This window comes from Callithrix jacchus, chromosome 3 (assembly GCF_049354715.1).
Source record: "Callithrix jacchus isolate 240 chromosome 3, calJac240_pri, whole genome shotgun sequence".
Classification (NCBI taxonomy): Eukaryota; Metazoa; Chordata; class Mammalia; order Primates; family Cebidae; genus Callithrix; species Callithrix jacchus.
In genome coordinates this window covers 168,169,243-168,190,243 of record NC_133504.1, presented here as the reverse complement: position 1 = coordinate 168,190,243, position 21,001 = coordinate 168,169,243, and the positions used below count along the sequence as shown (strand labels likewise).

At 48.5% G+C, this 21,001-nt stretch overlaps 1 protein-coding gene across 6 annotated transcripts in view; it reads left to right on the top strand.

Annotated features, from left to right (window-relative positions):
* SLC34A2 (solute carrier family 34 member 2) overlaps positions 1–20,637 on the top strand; it is a 36,375-nt gene extending 15,738 nt beyond the window's left edge. For 3 of the 6 annotated variants that reach the window (XM_078367412.1, XM_035293940.3, XM_008993512.5), the window contains exons 2-13: positions 4,339–4,453; positions 4,552–4,686; positions 6,035–6,163; positions 7,639–7,782; positions 9,313–9,424; positions 11,166–11,361; positions 12,557–12,652; positions 13,711–13,831; positions 15,247–15,414; positions 16,447–16,563; positions 16,664–16,788; positions 18,013–20,637. In XM_078367412.1, coding sequence (XP_078223538.1) covers positions 4,342–4,453; positions 4,552–4,686; positions 6,035–6,163; positions 7,639–7,782; positions 9,313–9,424; positions 11,166–11,361; positions 12,557–12,652; positions 13,711–13,831; positions 15,247–15,414; positions 16,447–16,563; positions 16,664–16,788; positions 18,013–18,624 — 2,067 coding nt within the window. In that variant the 5' untranslated portion in view covers positions 4,339–4,341 and the 3' untranslated portion in view covers positions 18,625–20,637. Of the gene's footprint in view, positions 1–1,061; positions 1,173–1,920; positions 2,014–4,338; positions 4,454–4,551; positions 4,687–6,034; positions 6,164–7,638; positions 7,783–9,312; positions 9,425–11,165; positions 11,362–12,556; positions 12,653–13,710; positions 13,832–15,246; positions 15,415–16,446; positions 16,564–16,663; positions 16,789–18,012 lie in introns of those variants that run through there. The other 3 variants (XM_078367411.1, XM_017970642.4, XM_078367410.1) reach the window with 2 other exon arrangements.
* Positions 20,638–21,001: the final 364 nt, after the last annotated feature.

Genomic DNA, 21,001 nt, shown 5'->3' with positions numbered 1-21,001 from the left:
CAGTCACTGTGAGGCCCAGGACAGTTGCTTCCTTGGCTCCGTTCATCGCTACTGCCACTATGTCCTTGAAGGGATTATTTATAGCAGTAATGCTTTTGTAGAAACAGGCTCTCGCTATGTTGTCCAAGCTGGTCTGAAACTCACAGGCTTAAGGGTCTCTCCCACGTTGGCCTTCTGAAGTGCTGGGATTACAGGTATAAGCCACCACCCTTAGCCTATAGGGGTGACTATTTTTCCTTGTGATGGCTGTAAGGGAAGCTGAGGAAAAGGAGACATCACCCTCTTGGGGATTTTTGAAGTATGGAGTCATTCTTTCAAAGTACAAGCAATTTTCCAGTCTGGCTGGAAACCCTGTCTCTACTAAAAATACAAAAACATTAGCTGGGCATGGTGGCAAGCACCTATAATCCCAGCTACTCAGGAGGCTGAGACAGGAGAATCGCTTGAACCCGGAAGGCGGAGATTGCAGTGAGCCGAGATCTCGCCACTGCACTCCAGCCTGGGCAACAGAGCAAGACTCCATCTCAAAAAAGAAAAAAAAAAAATATACAAGAAAGTTTCCTTGGGCATCCTGAGAACACTGGCCTGCATGAGATTAAGTTATTTCTGCAGTGCTGTGGTGTCTATGTGATTTGAAGCAATCGATTTCTTTGTGGCTCAGTTTTTCCTCTGTAGAATGTGGATAATGTTCATTCTAAAGGAGACTCTAAGTTTACATCAATACATGAAATGCTGGGAGTTAATTTGTGCACCAATTTGCAAGTGCCAGGCACAAAGTGCCTCAGAAACACTGTTGGCTACTGTGTGCCCAGCACTGTCCTATGTGCTGGGGATGTGATGGCCATACTCTACCCGCTGTGCTTGTGAAGGCCACCGTCTGCTGGGAGACTGTGTGTCTGTGTACTGGTTCCTCCTGGGACCACTGCCCTGGGCTTCCTTCTCTCCCAGTTTCTTCAGATGTCCCTGACTATGGCTCTGAGCACAAGGGGCCCCAGAACAGGTCTTGGCTGAAGAAGCCCAAACAATGTGATCATAGGGCTTGGGTGACTGCCAGGTGCCCTACATTCTCCTGCTTCCGAGTCAAGGAAGTTCCTCTCCTGGGTCTTCCAGAAAGAATCAGAGCTCTTTTTGGCAGTGGGTACCCATGCGGTGCAGGAAGTGGAGCCAAGAGGGTGAGGTACACAGGCAGCTCGGTTATAGAAGCCACTGGGGGCCTCGGGGGAGCAGGTGTGTGGGCACTGGGGGCCTCCTACTCTCCTCCTGGGACTATAGTAAAAAGCTTCCAACTGATGACTTCTCTCTTCCTCTGCTGCTGCTGCTGGGTGGCAAGAATGTGCTGGAGTGAGGCCTTGGGAAAGCTGGGAGAGAACAACAAGGCAGCAAGGTTGCGCCAGGGCTGTGGGGGTGGGGGAAATGCTTTAGAGGGGCTCAGAGCTCCAGGGTACATTCTCTAATATTGAGTATTTACATACCATTTTAATACTGCCCCCGCGCCCCCCCATCAGCCATTACAGTGTTCTTGGGCGGGCATTTCTAGCATCGGCATGACCACGTGGGAGTGACCTGTAGACACGCCGATGTAGCCAGCTATCCGAAAACACTCAGAGCCCCCAATGTGCCTAGACCTAGGGCCCCCGGGTGCCCTGGTGCTTTGTTGGGGGCTGGAAGATTCCTCCTCCTTTTGCTCCTGGCCAGGAGATCTATGGAAAAGCTTCTGGCTTTGGAGCCAGCTGTCTCGGGTTCAGACCTTGACACCAGCCCCAAGGTAGCTGGGGGCAAGCTTCTTTGATTCTCTGTGCCTCAATTTCTTTGTCTGTACAGTGAGATGAAAAATTCCTTCTTTGTTAGATTTAATGGGTTCACAAACTGCACAGGATGCTCCCCTGCCACAAAACAAACATTAGCATCTTTTCCTCACAGGCTTTGGGTTCATTTGTTCAAATATTGACTGAGATCCATGACCGTGCTGAGCATTGGAGGTGAAGAGCTTATGGTCTGTGGTACGCAGTGGAGGTGAGACCATTTATTCATGACACAGTGCATTTCCTCGTTGTGTCGTGAGCAATAAACAAAAGTTCCAAGTGTTTACTCTGCCAGGCACCGAGCTGTAGCCTCAGCTGCATGTATTAACCAATTAGTCCTCCTAACAGCTCAGTAAGTGAGATGGTCTATTGTGCCCATTTTTGAAAGGATGAAACTGAAGCTCCGAGTGGCTCAGGGATGCATGTAGTGAGGGGCAGGCCTCTGCAGAGCCACCCCTCCCCCACTGTGTGATTCCCTCCCTCCAGGTGTCGCTGAGCCATCTTACCTTTGTGGGCTGAGGGGTTGAGCTGTAGCTTTTAAAAGAATTTGGAAATTTTCTAAGAAAATTTAAAAAGCACCCACTGTCTTACCATCCACTGTAACCCAAGAGAACATTTCTGGATCTTGTCTGGCTTGTTGAGATGATGCTGTGAAGGGAACAGAGAAGTGCTTTATATTCACAGTTTGTCTAAAGCATTTTCCTGTGGTTTTACTGATTCAGTATAACCTTTTTAATGGCATGCTCTTACAATGCATGGACGTACCATAGTAGAGTAAGTTCTCTTTTTTTTTATTTTTATTTTTCAACACTGTAAATGACAGAGCAGCAAATATCTTTTCGGCCTATGTCGCATTCATTCTGTCGTAGATATGCCCGGCAGAGCTCAAGATCTCAAAGATGAAGTGATGAATGAGACAAAGTCCGCTTTTTGGTTGGGTTTGCAGTCTGGTAGGCAGGAAGTAGGCTGGAGAGGAAAGGAGTCAGGTGGACTCAGGTTCTAGGAAGCCCTCTTGGAAGAGGTGATCAGAGTAAGTCAGGTATTTCTGATTTTCTGAGAGCAAAGATTCCTAGCTTCCTGATTTCTAGAAGTGAAATGACTGGGTCAAAGGTGTACGATGAATGTAAGGCACTTCGGCTGTTTTGCCAACTTTTCCAGGGCTTCTAGCAGTGTCCAACTCATAACATCTTCTCCAGCATAGCATAACAAACTTAATTTCTTTCTTTCTTTCTTTCTTTTTTTTGCTACTTTGAGAGTTGTCACTGTTTTAGTTTGAATATATTGGATTTTTTTCATTTTTTGAGATGGAGCTTCACTTACTCCCTGGGCTAGAGTGCAATGGTGTGATCTTGGCTTATCATAACCTCCGCCTCCCAGATTCAAGTGATTCTCCTGAGTAGCGTGTGCCACCATGCCTAATTTTGTATTTTTAGTAGAGACAGGGTTTCACCATGTTGTCCAGGCTGGTCTCAAACTCCTGACCTCAGGTGATCTGCCCGCCTCAGCCTCCCAGAGTGCTGGATTACAGGTGTGAGCCACTGTGCCCGGGCTGGATTGCTTCTTCTTCTTCTTCTTCTTCTTTTTTTGCTTCTTTTTTAATAGACATTTTAGCCATTTGTTCCTTTCCTGTGAATTGCTTGCGTCCAGTCCTTTGGACTGCTTTGTCTAATGGACAAGGACTAATTTTCTCTTGTCAAAGAACAAGGACTCCATGGACTGGAATGTGAGGTGTGTCAGTCTCCACTGAGAAAGGCATTGTGGAGAAAATGGATTGTAAGAAGGTCGTTTTTGAAGGCTGAAAAGAATGTGGTTCTAACAAAGGATGATTAATCCAGGCAGCATGACACAGTAATAATTGCTGCTGTTTATTGGATGCTTCCTCAATACCAGTCACTTTCTAGACATTTTCTTTCTGTCTTTCTTTTTTTTTTTTTTGAGCTGGAGTTTCGCTCTTATTGCCGAGGTTGGAGTGCAATGGCACAATCTCAGCTCATTGTAACCTCCACCTTCCAGGTTCAAGTAATTCTCCCACTTCAGCCTCCCAAGTAGCTGGGACTACAGGGTGTGCCACCACACCTGGCTAATTTTTGTATTTTTAGTGGAGATGGGGTTTCACCATGTTGGCCAGGCTGGTCTTGAACTCCTGACCTCAGGTGATCCACCCGCCTCAGCCTCCCAAAGTGGGGGGATTCCAGGCACGAGCCACCGCACCCAGTACATCCTGCTTTTGACTGATGGAGAAAGTCAAGACAAAAACAAGTTTAAGAGATTAAAGGTGGTGCATGCCGCTAACCCAACACTGAGAGGTTGTTTGCTTTAGTGACTGCCTGGTGAGTGTTTGATGGGGAACCACAAGAAGTGAAATATGGCGCTTAAGATGCTGCACTTAGGGGGCATAAGTATGAAATCCTTCCCTTCCCTTCACTGCTGCCTCCCCTTGAACTCCCCAGCCAGTAGAAGCTTTGTTCTTCCTCTTATAGCAACTGGGTGTGCCTCCTTTCCACGGCTGCTGCTCTAGCTGTTCTTTCATCCACAGATCATGGCTCCCTGGCCTGAATTGGGAAATGCCCAGCCCAACCCCAATCAGTACCTTGAAGGGGCCGAAAGTCAGCAGCCCATCGCCCCAGATAAAAGCAAAGAGACCAACAAAAGTGAGTGTTACTTGCTTGTCCTCGGAACAGCTTCTCTTGTGAGGAGCCCACGAGACTCAGGTCTGATTACTCATGACTCCTTTTGCTTGTTTCCTCAGATAACACTGGGGCACCTGTAACCAAGATTGAACTTCTGCCGACCTACTCCACGGCGACACTGTTAGAGGAGACCACCGAGGTGGACGACCCCTGGAACCTACCTGTTCTTCAGGATGCGGGGATCAAGTGGTCAGGTAAAAGTGAGGCTGGCTGGGGCAGGCAGGAGGGGAACTTCCTGTGTTTCACAGTGTCATCTTTCTGTCCTCCTGTCCCCTCCCCCTTTTCATTGTTCTGATGCCCTTGAAGCAAGGGTCCTGGCTACGGATATCACCCTCCCATCTTTTTTTTTTGAGATGGAGTCTTGCTCTGTCACCCAGACTGGACTGCAATGGCGCAATCTCAGCTCACTGCCACCTCCACCTCCTGGGTTCAAGCAATTCTCCTGCCTTAGCCTCCCAAGTAGCTGGGATTACAGGCTAATTTTTGTATTTTTAATAGGGACAGGGTTTCACCATGTTGGCCAGGCTGATCTCGAACTCCTGACCTTGTGATCTACCCACCTTGGCCTCTCTCCCTGTTCTGAGATTACAGGCATGCGCCACTGCGTCTGGCCACCCTCCCATCTTTGAAGTTGAGTCAAAGCATGTTGGAGTAACTGGGGGGTCATTCATTCAACAAATGTGCCAGGCACTGTGGTTATAGCAAAGATGGACATTGTCTGGATCCTTATAATTCACTGTGGGCGAACAGGTTCCAGGTACTGGTTTGGAGGTGCTGTGGACACAGTGATGAGCGGAAGAGGTCTCTCTTCTCAGAAGGCTTTCAGAGGGGCCCCCTCACCCAAATGTGGGCATCTGGGAAGGTTTCTAGAAAAACAGAATATGCAGCCAGACAGCTGGGTGCAAGCAATCACTGTTTCATTTCCAAATGTATGTAGGGCAGAAGGTCTGTCTGTGAACTAAACAGCAGGGAAGAAAAAGGAGATTGGGGTGTGGGGTGGGGAGGTGAGGTAGGAAGGAAAGAGCTGGGAGGGGAAGATGAGAACCATCATTCAAAAGCCAGTGGAGTAAACAACAGCTAAGGATGTAGCATCCCAGGATGTATGACGCCCCAAGCCCTCCATAAATTGAGGCTGTGATTGCTGCTGTACAGCTGCATTCTAGAAAATACTCTGTGCTGTTCAGAACGTGACAGCCATTATCTCCCACCCCGCACTTAGCAGGTGGCAAGTGCTGTTTCCTGCCTCTCTCTGTGACACTGTGGCTCAGCTGAGCCGGAGCCTGTTTTGTCTGTTGAAGACTGCATTGACCCCCTCCTCCCAAATGCAAATCCTTTAGAGGCACTTTACCAGGATTTCAGCTAAATGGACCACAGTGGTAACTGCTTTGAAAGCTGCAGCGGTGGCTGCATCCCATCTAAGCCTCACTAGACATAAGAACTTACGGCTGCCAGGCTGGGAAGGCAGGGGAGGCAGGGAGAGTTCTGAGCTCATTTCCAAGTTTCATGCCTTTCTCTCTGTCCTCCCACCCCACCACCCTGCAGAGAGAGACACCAAAGGGAAGATTCTCTGTGTCTTCCGAGGGATTGGGAAATTGATTTTGCTTCTCGGATTTCTCTACTTTTTCGTGTGCTCCCTGGATGTTCTTAGCAGCGCCTTTCAGCTAGTTGGAGGTAAGAATGAAAGGCTGAGAGGTCTGTGGGTGAGGGACGTCAACATGAAATGTGGTTTGGAGACTAACAACTCAGCAAGCCCTCTCCAGCTGCAGCCTCCTGGAGTGTTTTAGGACTGGACCCATCTCAGATCACTCATAAAGTCTATGCTTTCCATTATAGAAGAGAATACTGAGCCCTATACCAAGGTCTATGACTTGGCTCAGGTGGCTTAGGCCAGGAGCCGGGGCTGGAGGCTATTCCAAGCTATCAGCCACTTGAGTTTGTCCACAAACTCCAGGCAGGAAATTGTTTGACACAGACTCAGCTGAGGAATTCCAACTATCCTCCCCACCAGAGAGAATTCTGGAATATGAAAGAGGGCCCTTTGAAAGCTGGGCCCTTGCTGGGGGAAGGACAGGGCCCCTTCTCTGAGCTGGAGGGATCTACATCCATTGCAGTTACCCACACAGTTCTTGGAGCTTCGTGTGCCCATGGGGCATGGGAACCCAGAAGTGAAGTCATCATGTGACTGGTTACCTTTGCACCTCAATGGTGATGTCAGTCACAGGCGAACTCTGAGTGCCCACTGGGTGCAGGCATTTTCAAAGGCTCTCTATCAGACATTCTTTCCCAAAGCCCTCCCATTTACGGAACGATCACAAACCAGCCCTGGGGATTCACAGCCTATAATTAGCAAAGTACGATTCAATCTCAGATCTGGGTGGCGCAAAGGACCATGGATTTCTGCAACACTTGCTGCTTCTCTTGGGAACTCAGCTTTGTGACCTGGGAGAACTGGAGAGGTGGGCATTTATGGGAGAGTATGAGGGACAAACTGACTTCCTGAACATTGCTTCTGGGCTCCCTGGTCTGTGGCAGCATCGGCTAGGGCCTTTGCTGTCTGGTTATCTCAGACAAGTCACCTGCATCCTCTGGGCTTCTGTCTTCTTTATACAGTAGACTTGGGAATGGATTGATGGTCTCAGGCACTCTTTAGAATAACTCTTCCAGCACTCAGTTAAGGCTGGTGCTGGGGCTAAGGGTGGGTAGAGGAGAAGATCCACTCTTGGAGGATAAATGTGAATTGAGGATACACCCCAGAGACATCCAGGAGGCTCACTGGCACCCACTGGTCCCAATACAGAGCTGAGGCCAGGTTCCTGAGCAGAGAAGGGCTTGCTGACCAAGGGAGTGGTTGAAGAGTGGAAGGATGGAGGGTGAAGGAACAAGAGTAACCAGAGGCTCACAGTGGGTGGGGAAGTAGGGCAGAGAGACAGGGACAGGAGGCACATGTGGGCAGCCAGTGGGTTTCCTACCTTATCGGGGCAGCACTGGGAAGAGGCACAGGGAAGCAGGATTCCCTGGGTTCCCTCAGGTATGGGGGCCAGAGGCTGAACTTTCCAACCCACTACCAGCTGGCCTTGGATGGAGACTTCTGTGTTCCCAGTGCCCACCTAACCTCCCTGATTACGTGTGTGTGTGTTTTTTTTCAGGAAAAATGGCGGGACGATTCTTCAGTAACAGCTCTATTATGTCCAACCCTTTGTTGGGGCTGGTAATCGGGGTGCTGGTGACTGTCTTGGTGCAAAGCTCCAGCACCTCAACCTCCATTGTTGTCAGCATGGTGGCCTCGTCATGTGAGTCGGGCACCCACAAGCCCAGCTGCATTGCAGACACTCTCCTGTCTATGTGAGGGGGGGCAGGAATTCACTCTGAATATGCCCCGGCCTTGTCACCATTGTCTTCCAATGTTGCCCCAGCTACCATGTGTTCCCCTCTTCATCTAAGGCAGCTTCCCGTTACCATTTCTATGGCAGGATCTGGAAATAGACCCTGCTGCTGGAGTTTAGCGCTGAATTCTCTAGGACTGTGCTTTCCAGACCTGTGGCCGCTGGCCACATGTGGCAATTTAATTTCATTGAAACTTAATTGATTTAAAGTTAAAATATAACATTCAGTTCCTCAGTTGTACTAGTTACATTTCAAGTGTTGAAGAGCCACAGGTGGCTGGCAGCTACCCTATTGAGCAGTGGAGACATAGAACATTTCCATCACTGCAGAAAGTTAGTTCTCTGGGACAGGGCCACTCTCGGTGCTAAGAATAAAGGCAACTAATCACATCACAAATTGCTCTGGGACAACTGAGCTTGGGGAAATGACACTCTAAACTTGTACCTGCCTGATCATTGCTCTAGCAAGATGGACAGACCCTCTGAAGGGGACCAGTTTGAACTGATTGCTATTATTTTCAAATAGAGACGTGTTGCCCAGGCTGGTCTCAAACTCCTGGGCTCAAGTGATCCTCCTGCCTCAGCCTCCCAAAGTGCTGGGATTACAGACATGAGCCACTGCTCCTGGCCAGAACTATTTTTCTTTCCAAGCCAGCATCTTATCCAGAATTAACTAGAATGTTTCTGGGTCGGGTTGGAAAAAGGTATTATATATTCAAAATATTTTACTTGTATATGCCAAAAAAAGTACAGCAATATGCTGATTCTGTTTGAAAAAGTCACAATGCCTGGAATTAACCACGTGGCATCTCACAGAAATAATGCTTCCCGGCTGGGTGCAGTGGCTCATGTGTGTAATCCCAGCACTTTGGGAGGTTGAGGTGGTGGATCACTTGAGGTCAAGAGTTTGAGACCAGCCTGACCAACATGGTGAAACCCCGTCTCTACTAAAAATACAAAAATTAGCTGGGCATGGTGGTGCATGCCTCTAATCTCAGCTATTCAGGAGGCTGAGGCAGGAGAATCACTTGAACCCAAGAGGTAGAGGTTGTGGTGAGCCAAGATCACACCACTGCACTCCAGCATGGGCAACAGAGCAAGATCTGTCTCAGAAATTAAAAAAAAAAAAAGTGATGCTTTCTTAAAAGTGAGCCTTTGTGCCATGCACAACTGACTCAACTGTACATGCAAGCCCTGGAACTCCTCCTCCTGAGTCCTTCATCACCGGCTGCCTCCTGGTCTCCTTCAGGCTAAGCCTTGGATCTGCAATAGGAAGGAGGAAGGAATCTAGAAAGGTGCTTTCATCATATTCATAGTGAAATGCATGACCCCAAAGAGGATAAGAACTACTGCTCTAGAGGACATCAGCATGAGTGACGTTAGCCTGCCTCCAGGCTGCCTTTCTAAGCTCACTAATGGCTCTTTTCCATCCTCCAGTGCTCACCGTTCAGGCTGCCATCCCCATTGTCATGGGGGCCAACATTGGAACGTCAATCACCAACACTATCGTTGCTCTTATGCAGCTGGGAGACCGGAGTGAGTTCAGAAGGTAAGAGGCTCAAAACCAGCCCTTGCAACATCAGCTGTATTGTTCTAGGCCATGCTGTTGTAGTTGCCTTTAACCAGTCGGAGATGACGTGCTTATCAGGTTCATTCCTGGAGTTCCTAGAAGTAGCCACAGGAAGGTGGAGCTAGGGTTGGATCACATACTCACCAGCTGATTAGACTCAGCTCCCTGATCTGCAGGGCAGGGATAATACCATCTATCACTACTGTGTTGTCATGGGATTGAATACCTTCTAGTAGGTATGTGTTTACAGCACCCACTACATCGAGTTCACTAAATAAATGCAAGCTCTAGCCAGAAACTTACCTGCTAGGTGGTGGAATTGAAACAAGGCCAGCTAGTAGAGTAGGATTTATTGGGGCCAGGAGTGGTGGCTCATGCCTGTAATCCCAGCACTTTGGGAGGCTGAAGTGGGTAGATTGCCTGAGCTCAGGAGCCTGGCTGATACCCTATGTCTACTAAAAACACAAAAAATTGCCAGGCATGGTAGCAAGTGCCTGTAATCCCAGCTACTTGGGATGCTGAGGCAGGAAAATCTCTTGAACCCGGGAGGCAGAGGTTTCAGTGAGTCAAGATCATGCCACTGCACTCCAGCCTGGCTGATAGAGCGAGACCTTATCTTGAATAATAATAATATAAAAATAAAAGTATTGTTTGGTCATAGTTATAACTTATTAAAACTGCCACTGTCAGTGAGCTCAACCCTTGCCATTTTTTCTTTGTTCTTCACCTACATGTCAGTAAAAAGCAAATCTGTGTATGCATAAAATCGAAAAATAGAGCAAGTAGAATGTTGGAAACTCTTTTTTATTTTTTTCGAAAAGGTTAATGTGAAAATTAAATGTTTCTCAGCCTCTAGCTGTTTTTTTTTTTTCTTTTTTCTTTTTTAAGGGAAGCTTTTTCATTGAAGATAAAAAAATATCCAGAACAGGGTTTTCAGTCTGGAGATAAGATGGAATCGAGGAGAAATCTTTGAACCTCCTCAGATGGATGCAAAATGTAATATATTTTAGCCTTGTTTCCTAAGGAAACTATTCATATTTCGTCACTTTCAAGAAAAAGATTAAGAATTCACTTGCATAGAGGTCTTTTTAAGTGAAAATTTTTTATTATATTTTGTGTTTTGGGTTATATGTGCAGTTAAAATTTTATTGATACAAAATGGTTTTACACCTTTATGAGGTACATGTGATATTTTGTTATATTATTTGTTAATTACATGTTATACATATGATATATTTGTTACATGCATAGAATGTGTAGTGATCAAATCAAGGTATTTGAGGTGCCCATCACTTTGAGTATTTATCATTTCTCTGTGTTTGGAACAATTGAAAACTCGGCATAGAAAACTTGGCAATTCAAAACAATTGAAACTTCGGTTGCCTTCATACTGTCCCCACCTTTCCAAAAGAAGGCTGCTTTCAATATACATGATAAAAAAAGTGGCCTTGATGCAATTCTTCCAAACAGTGATAGCTGAGCTAATTATTCCAGCCCTAACGTGCTTGCTGGCCCGCGGTTTCCTCATCTGGCCAGTGGGAATATAGATACAGCCACTTTGGGGATTGCTATGAGAGAACAAAGATGAAACTGTATACATGTGCACACTTCCACAGGTGACACCTAGCAGAGGGTGGCAGATGATTCAGATCATGACCCACCCCGCATGGTGCCCTCTTGCTTAGTGACTGATCTGGCTGTCGGGACTCCCCTCCCGTAGAGCTTTTGCAGGAGCCACCGTCCACGACTTCTTCAACTGGCTCTCCGTGTTGGTGCTCTTACCTGTGGAGGTTGCCACCCATTACCTTGAGGTCATAACCCAGCTTATGGTGGACAGCTTCCACTTCAAGAATGGAGAAGACGCCCCAGAGCTTCTGAAGGTCATCACTAAGCCCTTCACAAAGCTCATTGTCCAGGTAACTCGCCTCCTTCAGAGAGAGAAAGAGACAGACTTCCTACCCACACTATCTCCTACCTAAGCTGGCAGCTATAGCTGAGGGTCTACAACACTATTCTGGGTCTGGGACAGTGGGTAACCCTTGTTTTCCCAGCACTTTGGGAGGCCAGGGTGGGTGGATTGCTTGAGGTCAGGAATTTGAGACCAGCCTGACCAACATGGCATAACCCCATCTTTACTTAAATGCAAAACATTACTTGGGCATGGTGGCACACACCTGTAGTTCCAGCTACATGGGGGGCTGAGGCAGGAGGATCGCTTGAACCCCAGGAGGTGGAGGCTGCAGTGAGCTGAGAATTGCACCACTGCACTCTAGCCTAGGTGACAAAGCGAGACTCTGTTTTAAATAAATAAATGGGCCAGGAGCAATAGCTCACACCTGTAATCCCAGCACTTTGGGAGGCCAAGGTGGGCAGATCACCTGAGGTCAGGAGTTTGAGAGCAGCCTGACCAACATGGAGAAACCTCATCTCTACTAAAACTACAAAAATTAGCCATGCGTGGTGGTGCATGCCTGCAATCCCAGCTACTTGGGAGCCTGAGGCGGGAGAATCGCTTAAACTCAGGAGGCAGAGGTTGCAGTGAGCCCAGATTGCGCCACTGCACTCCAGCCTGGGCAACAAGAGTGAAATTTCATCTCAAAAAAAAAAAAAAAAGAAGAAACACTACTCTGTAGCTGCATCTGGGAGAGGCCAAGAGAGGCAAGACTTTAGGGCCACCTGATGGAGTGACTGACCGACCTTGATGGTTACTTTGACTTCCATGATATGCCACCTTTATTGCGGTGGAGGTGCTTCTTCAGGCTGCACACTTGAGACCAGTTTGTACCCGCTGCTGCCCTCAATACCAGTGGACTTGATAAAGTACGATCTACCCTTTCCTGCCTGGAGCCTACTCAGCCCCTGCTCCCTGGGTCCTTGCTAGGACCTTGTATTTTACTGGTTTTCTTGGTCTTTCGGTCATCCAGAAAATATCTACTGTCTGCTCCCTAGATATCCGTGCCTTTGCAGATAGAGTGAGTCTCACTTTGCCTCCCTGAGGGCTCACAGTCACCTTGATCTCCTCAGAGCCCCTCTCACTGCAGTCCCCTCAGTTTGTGCCCTAAATTGCTTCTGCAGATGTGCTGACGGTCTCCTGTCTGTTGCTTTCCACAGCTGGATAAAAAAGTTATCAGCCAAATTGCAATGAATGATGAAACAGCAAAAAACAAGAGTCTCATCAAGATTTGGTGCAAAACTTTTACCAACAAGGTACGTTTCCAAGAATATTCCCAGGCGGGTGAACCTTGCATCTGAATGTTAAGCCAAATCTTGCATTCAAGGCAGGTAAATAAAAAGTCAGGGGAAAGAAATATTGGAAGCCACTGAAAAATCAAAAGTGACCAGTGAATGCCTGTAGAAAACAAGTCCATGAATGAATGGTGAATGCAGGTCAGCAGTAGGACATACAGACCTGCATTCACCATTCATCCCTGGGATACAGTGTTCTCGGTTTGCTAATTTCCATGTCTCTAGGAGAAGGCTGCGTCTCTGTTCTCGTTTTTAGAGGGACTCATGGAAATAGTCCAGCCCTCCCGATAGGTCTTGGCAGCAAGTGGCCTCTCTCTCACTTTCCAGACTCTTCCAGAGTATTCCCTCTGGTCGGGCCCAGAGCATTCACGCCCCGTGTCAGGAACCTACCCAGCCTGCTTTGCACCTGGGTTGTGCCTTGCCCTTGCTTCTGGGGTGTATGTGTGTTTTGTTGTCATTGTTGATGGGATACTGAAGACTGGAGACTAAAACATACAAACTAAATTTCTCTTTTGATACGGGGTCTTGCTCTGTTGCCCAGGCTGGAGTGCAGTAGAACAGTCTCAACTCACTGCAGCCTCCACCTCCCAGGCTCAAGTGATTCTCCTGCCTCCACCTCCTGAATAGCTGGGATTACAGGCACCTGCCACCATGCCCGGCTAATATTTGTATTTTTATTAGGGTCAGGGTTTCACCATGTTGGCCAGGCTGGTCTCAAACTCCTGACCTCAGGTGCCCGCCGTGGCCTCCCAAAGTGCTGGGATTACAGACGTCAGCCACTGAGCCTGGCCGTCAAACTAGATGTTTTTAAGTGGTGATGATTTTAGTTGTCCTCAGTTGTTCTAAGAGATTTCTAATAAAGGTGAGAAGTAAGTCCTTGAGAGAAGAGAACTGTTCTGTTGGGGCCACACTGCATGCACCTGTGTGGTGTCTGCCCCCGTTCATCTCCACCCCCGCCATCGCCTGCCACTCCCCACTAAAAGCTAGTGTCACAGGCATTTGTCATATGTGTCATCCAGACCCAGATGAACATCACTGTTCCCTCGACTGCTGACTGCACCTCCCTTTCCCTCTGTTGGACGGATGGCATCCAAACCTGGACCATGAAGAATGTGACCTACAAGGAGAACGTCGCCAAATGTGAGTGGAGCTCCATGGATTGGCCACTGTGACAGGAGCTGTCTGGGGTGACATGTTTATCTGTGTGAAGCCCCAGTAAGTGAAGGAAAAGACAGGAGTCACCAAGCACCTCCCCTACATCCAGCAGTGAGCAACATGCTTCCACAGCAGAGGAAACTATGGCTTAGGAACTGAGGTGACAGGCCCAAGGTCCCCACGGCAAGGGGCAGAACTGGGATGTGAAGCCCATTTCCTCTGCCAGCTCCGTACCACCTCAGAAAAGCTCAACAGATTCTAGAGAGCTCCCTCTATGTGCTTTGTCTGGTCTCTCTTAGTTGATAACTAGAGGCCAGGCTTGGTGGCTCATACCTATCATGCCAGCACTTTGGGGAGGCCAAGGTGAGCCCATCCCATGAGGCCAGGAGTTCGAGACCAGTCTGGCCAACATGGTGAAACCCTGTTTCTACAAAAATAATAAAAAAAAAAATTAGCCAGGCATGGTGGCACAGGCCGGTAATCCCCGCTACTTGGGACGCCGAGGGAGGGGAATTGTTTGAACCTCAGGAGGAAAAGGTTGCAGTAAGCCACGATGGCACCACTGCACTCCAGCCTGGGCAACAGAGCAAGACAGTGTCTCAAAATTAAATAATTTTAGGGAGACGAAAGCCAGATTTGAAGGAAGATGTGGGACCCACATAGAACAGATCTATTCATTCCATTATTCCCTTCTGTACAGCGGGGTCCATTCAGGGCACTGGAGCTGTGGCACTTGAACAAGGCAGTGGGCCTGCATCATGCTCTGATTATTAAGAAGCTGTCATGTTTTTCCAACCCAGCCATCCTTAGTTATTCTAATTACTCCTTACTTTTACCTTTGTATATCTCTGCTTCTCTCTTCCTACGCCCCAACCTGACATTAATTCTGAGCAGTATACCTTAATATTTCTAGGTATGGTTACCCCAAAGAATTAAATTAACTTACCACCTCCAGCATTCTAGGCACTATACATTCATTGATAAAACTATATTTTGCTGGAATTATCTGGGGGATGCAGAAGGGGCTTTACAACTAGCAATGCCCCCTACTTTGACTTGCTCACTGAACCCCTCAAAGCACACTTATCATTAGTAAAAAAATTAGACAGACAGCGTGGTCTTTAGACATAGAGCTGGGCTGGGTCTACCCCTGAGTAGTTGTGTGATTTTTAAAGCCATCACTTCATCTTCCAGCCTCATGGGATCCCACCAATTATGTCTCAGTGGTGCCCTTCTCTGCGAAGGAGGTTGAGAAGGACTGTCTTGGTTTTGGGGTGCCATGCATCAAACTAACAATGAGGAATCTATTCGTAGGAGAGACAGGATCTGGGGGAATAAATAACAATCTGTAGCTGTGGTGGCTGCATGCCCCCTGACAAGGTTCTTTGTGGTCTTTTTAGGCCAGCATATCTTTGTGAATTTCCACCTTCCGGACGTTGCTGTGGGCGTCATCCTGCTCGTCATCTCCCTGGTGGTCCTCTGTGGTTGCCTGATCATGATTGTCAAGATCCTAGGCTCTGTGCTCAAGGGGCAGGTGGCTGCTGTCATCAAGAAGACCATCAACACTGGTGGGTGCACTGCGCTTACTTGTGGGCCTTGATGGAAGGTGTCATCATGGCCACTGCGTGGGGTGTAGGGGTCCTTTAAATTCCCATCTAGCAATGGCCTCTGCATGGCATGGAGTTTCTCTCTGATTGGATCAGCAGCAGAAGTGAGGATGTCATTCACCTGGAAACGTTCTTGGTGTCCTGGGTGGGGTCTAGGGAGCAGGCCTAAGCCTTCCATGTTGGTAAGTTCCTGAGAGGGAGCTCGTATCTGGACAGCCATGAGCCAGGCCTTTTTTCCTAGCAGGTTTCCTGTATGCTCAGGACTTTACTGGGTCTGTGAAGACCCCTTAGAAAAAGGGCCCCACGAGTCCACCCTCGTCCCCACCTCCCTTCACTGTTGTGAAGGAAATGTGACGCATAAATGCATCAGCATCCAGAGGTAGCCAGTGAAACTTCTGGCTAAGAGGATTTCCTGCCAAGTAGGGTGTCTTGGCCAGTGAAAGCTCAGTGAAATACAACAAAGAAAATTCATCCCCTACCCTAGATTGTTGTAGGGAAACAGCAACTCTGGGTGCTTCTGGGAAATACATGGCCTGATCTAGTGCTGGTGGGACGGAGGACTCAGTTGATAGGCATATTCCAAGCTGCTGTGTTTTCTTGGTGCACCTTAAAGTGGAGATGAAGGTTGAAGGCTGAACGTGGGTGGTAATGGGAGACCAGGGCAGGAGAGGAAGCATGCTCTTAGCACTTTCTGGAAGGAGAGTGGTTATCTGGGCAGGGCAGGTTCACTCTTTCTAACCTGAACTCCAGGGAATCTGTGTTATTGTTTTCGAAACCCTCACCTGCATCCTTGGTTTTTCCATCTGAATATGCGGAGCAAAAGACAGTGGGAAATGAAACTGGATTCTAAAACTCTACTCTGCAATCTGAGACCCCCATATGTGGGATGAGGAGGTGCCTGTACAACCTCACCCCTAGGCCCAGCCCCTGCCCTGGGCTGCCAGCCGTACCTTCCCTAGAGAGGCTGTGACATCTCTTCCTTCTGTCTTCCAGATTTCCCCTTTCCCTTTGCGTGGCTGACTGGCTACCTGGCCATCCTCGTTGGAGCAGGCATGACCTTCATCGTGCAGAGCAGCTCTGTGTTCACATCGGCCTTGACCCCCCTGATTGGTGAGTTACTCCCCGGCTTCTCCAGACTCTGGCCACCACTGCCATTTCCTGTCATCCCATGGGGCTGATGTGTTTGTGCGTTGTGTTCCCCGCCCCCCAGGAATGGGCGTGATAACCATTGAGAGGGCTTATCCACTCACGCTGGGTTCCAACATCGGCACCACCACCACCGCCATCCTGGCCGCCTTAGCCAGCCCAGGCAGCTCGATAAAGAGTTCACTCCAGGTTAGAACATGGGGCATGGGCGCAGGGGCTCTGGGGGCTGGACCTCCCATGGTCTTGCAAATTGGTCTCTAACAAGAGCCAGGCTTTTCTCTGTGCTCCCCGCATAATGGAACTAATATGTGGAAGGGAAGCCATGGGGAATGTTTTCAGGACCTTGATAGGAGAACAATCAAAACAGTCCTGAGAGAGGCAGTAAGACCCCCATAATTGGTGGTTTTTTCAGCAAAGGTGTGGTGGCCCCTTGATACAGCTTTGGAAAGAGTACTTAGGAAGCACAGGCGCCACCTCCCATCTCCTCACTCACTGCGCCTTCTGGGGAACTCCCCAGTTAGGCGACCTCCCTGGCACAGACCATCTAGGTTACCTGGTGCAAGACTTTGGGATTTGAACTCTTATCTCACCAATTACATACCAAGTGACCTTTGGCAGGTAGTCTGACCTGAGCGTCCATTCCCTCATCGGAAAGATGAAGAAGAGAATCCCTATTTCATTAGGATTATTATAAAGATCTGATGAGGCAAAGCCATCTGTCTAACAGAAATATAAATTCAAGCATATAATATAGATTAACTGCACATGTTATCCTAAAATTTTTTAGTAGGTACATTTTTAAAAGTAGAAACAGATTCATTTTTCAGTAATGTATTTGATTTAAACCATTATCACTTTAATATGTAATCAGTCTGTCAAACATTGAGATACTTGGCATTCTTTTCTGGAACTAAGTCTTTGAAATTTGGTGCGTATTTCATACTTAAAGTGCATCTCTCTGTGGACATGTGGCTAGCGTATTAGACAGGGCCGGTCCACAGCCTGGGCATGGTACTTGGCACCAGCCTTGGGAAAGTGACCAAGCGTCTGGCCTCTGGAGCCAGGCTTGTCGGATGTGCATTTCCACTTCTTCCATCTCCCATTTGTCGATTTGGGGAGCATAACCTCATGATACCTCCACGTCAAGGAAAAATGGTTGCCACTCTGTAGGGTGTTTTTTGAGGATTGACAGAATGCAGCAATGAGGGCCCCTGGCCCTCCCAGAAACATAGTAGGTCTTCATGGAATCCAGGTACCCTCTGGGCTGAACCATAAAGACAAGGAAGGCCTGGAAGGCCCGTGACCATGCTGGCTGTGATGCCTCCTAGCTGACCTCCCCTTCCCCTTCTCTCTCCCCTCAACTGCCCCCACTGGGCAAGAGACCCCTCACCTGTCCAATCTCTTGTGTTGCAGATTGCCCTGTGTCATTTTTTCTTCAACATCTCCGGTATCTTACTGTGGTACCCGATCCCATTCACTCGCCTGCCCATCCGCATGGCCAAGAGGCTGGGCAACATCTCTGCCAAGTATCGCTGGTTCGCAGTCTTCTACCTGATCATCTTCTTCTTCCTAATCCCGCTGACGGTGTTCGGCCTCTCGCTGGCCGGCTGGCCGGTGCTGGTGGGCGTTGGCGTGCCCGTCCTCGTGATCGTTATCCTGGTACTGTGCCTCCGCCTGCTGCAGTCCCGCTGCCCACGCATCCTGCCCAAGATACTCCAGAACTGGAACTGCCTGCCGCTGTGGATGCGCTCTCTGAAGCCCTGGGACGCCGTGGTCTCCAAGCTGGCCGGCTGCTTCCAACCGCGCTGTTGCTGCTGCTGCCGCGTGTGCTGCCGCCTGTGCTGCCTGCTGTGTGGCTGCAAGTGCTGCCGCTGCAGCAGGTGCTGCGAGGACTTGGAGGAGGGCCAGGAGGCGCAGGGCGTCCCCGTCAAGGCCCCTGAGACCTTTGACAACATAAGCATTAGCAGAGAGGCTCAGGGTGAGGTCCCTGCCCCAGACTCAAAGACCGAATGCACGGCCTTGTAGGGGGCCGCCCGGGTCGCCACAGGTTGTGGGGAATGACCTTGGGTCCTGTGTGCTCTCCCCCCTCCCACTGCTGCACCCTTTCACCACCTCAAGGAGATTTGGTTCAAATTAGTGAATGAAATTGATGCATTCCTACCTAACTCGATTCCCTGTCGGTTGGATAGGCCTGCAGGGCAGTTTGATTCCAGCCCCTGGAGACTCAGTAGTCTCTTTCTCCAGGAAGACACAGGATGATACCTAAAGAGAGTTAGAGAATAAACGTGGCTGGAAAGATGGCTAATCCTACACGTAGCTGGGTCTGTCAGTAGAACCTATTTTCATACTCAAAAACCATCTTCAGAAAGAAAAGGCCCAGGGAAGGAATGTATGGGAGGCTCCCCCAGATGGGGAAGTGTATTCTCTATGACTATCAAGCTCAGGCCGCTCTTTTTTTTTAAACCAAAGTCTGGCAACCAAGAGCAGCAGCCCCATGGCCTCCTTGCCCCAGGGAGCATCTGCTCTGCTAATGGTTATGTTGTCAAAGGGTCAGGGGACACAGTGTCATTATTTGGAAACTGAAGGTCACAAGTGTGGGTTCATCCCACTTCCGAGTGCTCCCACATTTCCCATCAGGCTTTCCTCACCTGGACAGGTGTGCTTGTCCAAGCAGTTCACTTGCAGCCTCCTTGTCCTCATGCTTTGGGGATGGGAGCCACACCTGAACTACAGAGAGTTCAGGCTGGATACTCGTGCCCACCTGCTGCTCTTGGCTTAGGAGACAGAGAGTGGGGCGGATGGAGGAGAAGAGAGTGGGGAAATGGGTAGCGTGGCATTCAGGGGATATGGCGTATCTGCCAAAAGGGCCCCAGGTTCTGAATTTGGTGAACTTAGAAGCCAAATTAAAACGCATTGTGGCTAAAGCCTAATGCTCCTCTCTTGGTCAGACAACAAAAACCCTCCCTGTTGGATCTTTTGAAATAAAACATGCAAATTCTCCAGCCTGCATGCTGCCACCTTGAATCCCAGGGAGCATCTGCGTCTGGAATAGCTCTTCACTCCTCTCAGCCTCCTCACTTTCTGTGCAACATGACTTCCTGGGTTAACTTCCTTCTTTCCATCCCCACCCACTGGAATCTCTTTCCAAACCTTTTTCCATTTTCTCATAGATGGGCTTTGAGTAGTTGCCTTCTCCATGCCTGCAAAGCTCCAGACTTTTCTCAGGGCAGGGAAATCTGCACCCAGTTGGACTGCCCGGTGAAGTGAGATCACTGAGTACAGTCGAGCGCACGTGTGTCTGGGTCAAAGGTGTGTGCTCCTTCTCATCCTAGATGCCTTCTCTGCCTTCCACAGCCTCCTGCCCCCACCCACCCACAACCATCCCAATTCTTCCTGGCCAAGGAGCTCCAGCCTTATCTAGAAAAAGGGAAGTAGGTGTAGCCATGTGGCAAGATTGGGTCCTCCCATATCCCAGCTTCTCCACCATCCCAGCAGGTCAGGATATCAGAGAGTCCTCCCCTGACCTTCACCCTTGTAGATAGCAATTCCCAAACAGAGTCAAATTCTCCATATTTATAGTCACAGCCCTGTATAGCAGTTTTCATAAGTTATATAGTAAACGGTCTGGATGATTTTGTGCTTCTAGTGCTCTCATTTGGAAATGAGGCAGGGTTCTTCTATGAAATAGGAAGAAAGAAACCACTTTGTATATTTTGTAACATCACCTCTGTGGCCATGCCTGCCCCCACACTCTGTACATATGTAAGTTAAACCTGGGCAGGGGCTGTGGCCGTCTTTGTACTCCAGTGATTTTTAAAAATTGGATCTTTGTACTTGCATTGATTGTATAGTTTTGAGACCAGGTCTCGTTATATTGCTCAGGCTGGTGTCAAACTCCTGGGCTGAAGCAATCCGCCCATCTCAGCCTCCCAAAGTGCTGAGATTACAGGCGTGAGACACCACACCAGGCCTGATTGTAGTTTTTGGGTTTTTTAAACTGATTATGGGAAGGGAGAAATAAAATCATCAAACCCAAAAGGCGTGTGTTGTTTTTAATTACAGGGAAATAGGGACCTCGTTGGATCTGTTTCATGCAAATGTGAGTTCTCTTCCCTCACCAGACATCACTACCCACCACTTAGCATCCGACCCTGCAGCTGCATCATTTGTGGGGCCTCTTGTTCAAAAACCTGGGAAGAAGTGTCATTATGGACACTAAAGACAAAACTTCACTTTCTGTTATAGTCTCTCTTGAGTCGCCGTGGAAATTTTCTATTAAATACCATTCCAAGTAAAAAGTTGAGATTTAAATTCTTAGCATGAATTTCACAGTTCATCTTTATACTGTGCAATGCTGATTTCAGATGAAAGCATAAGGCCTATTAACTCGTCTGTGGAATCA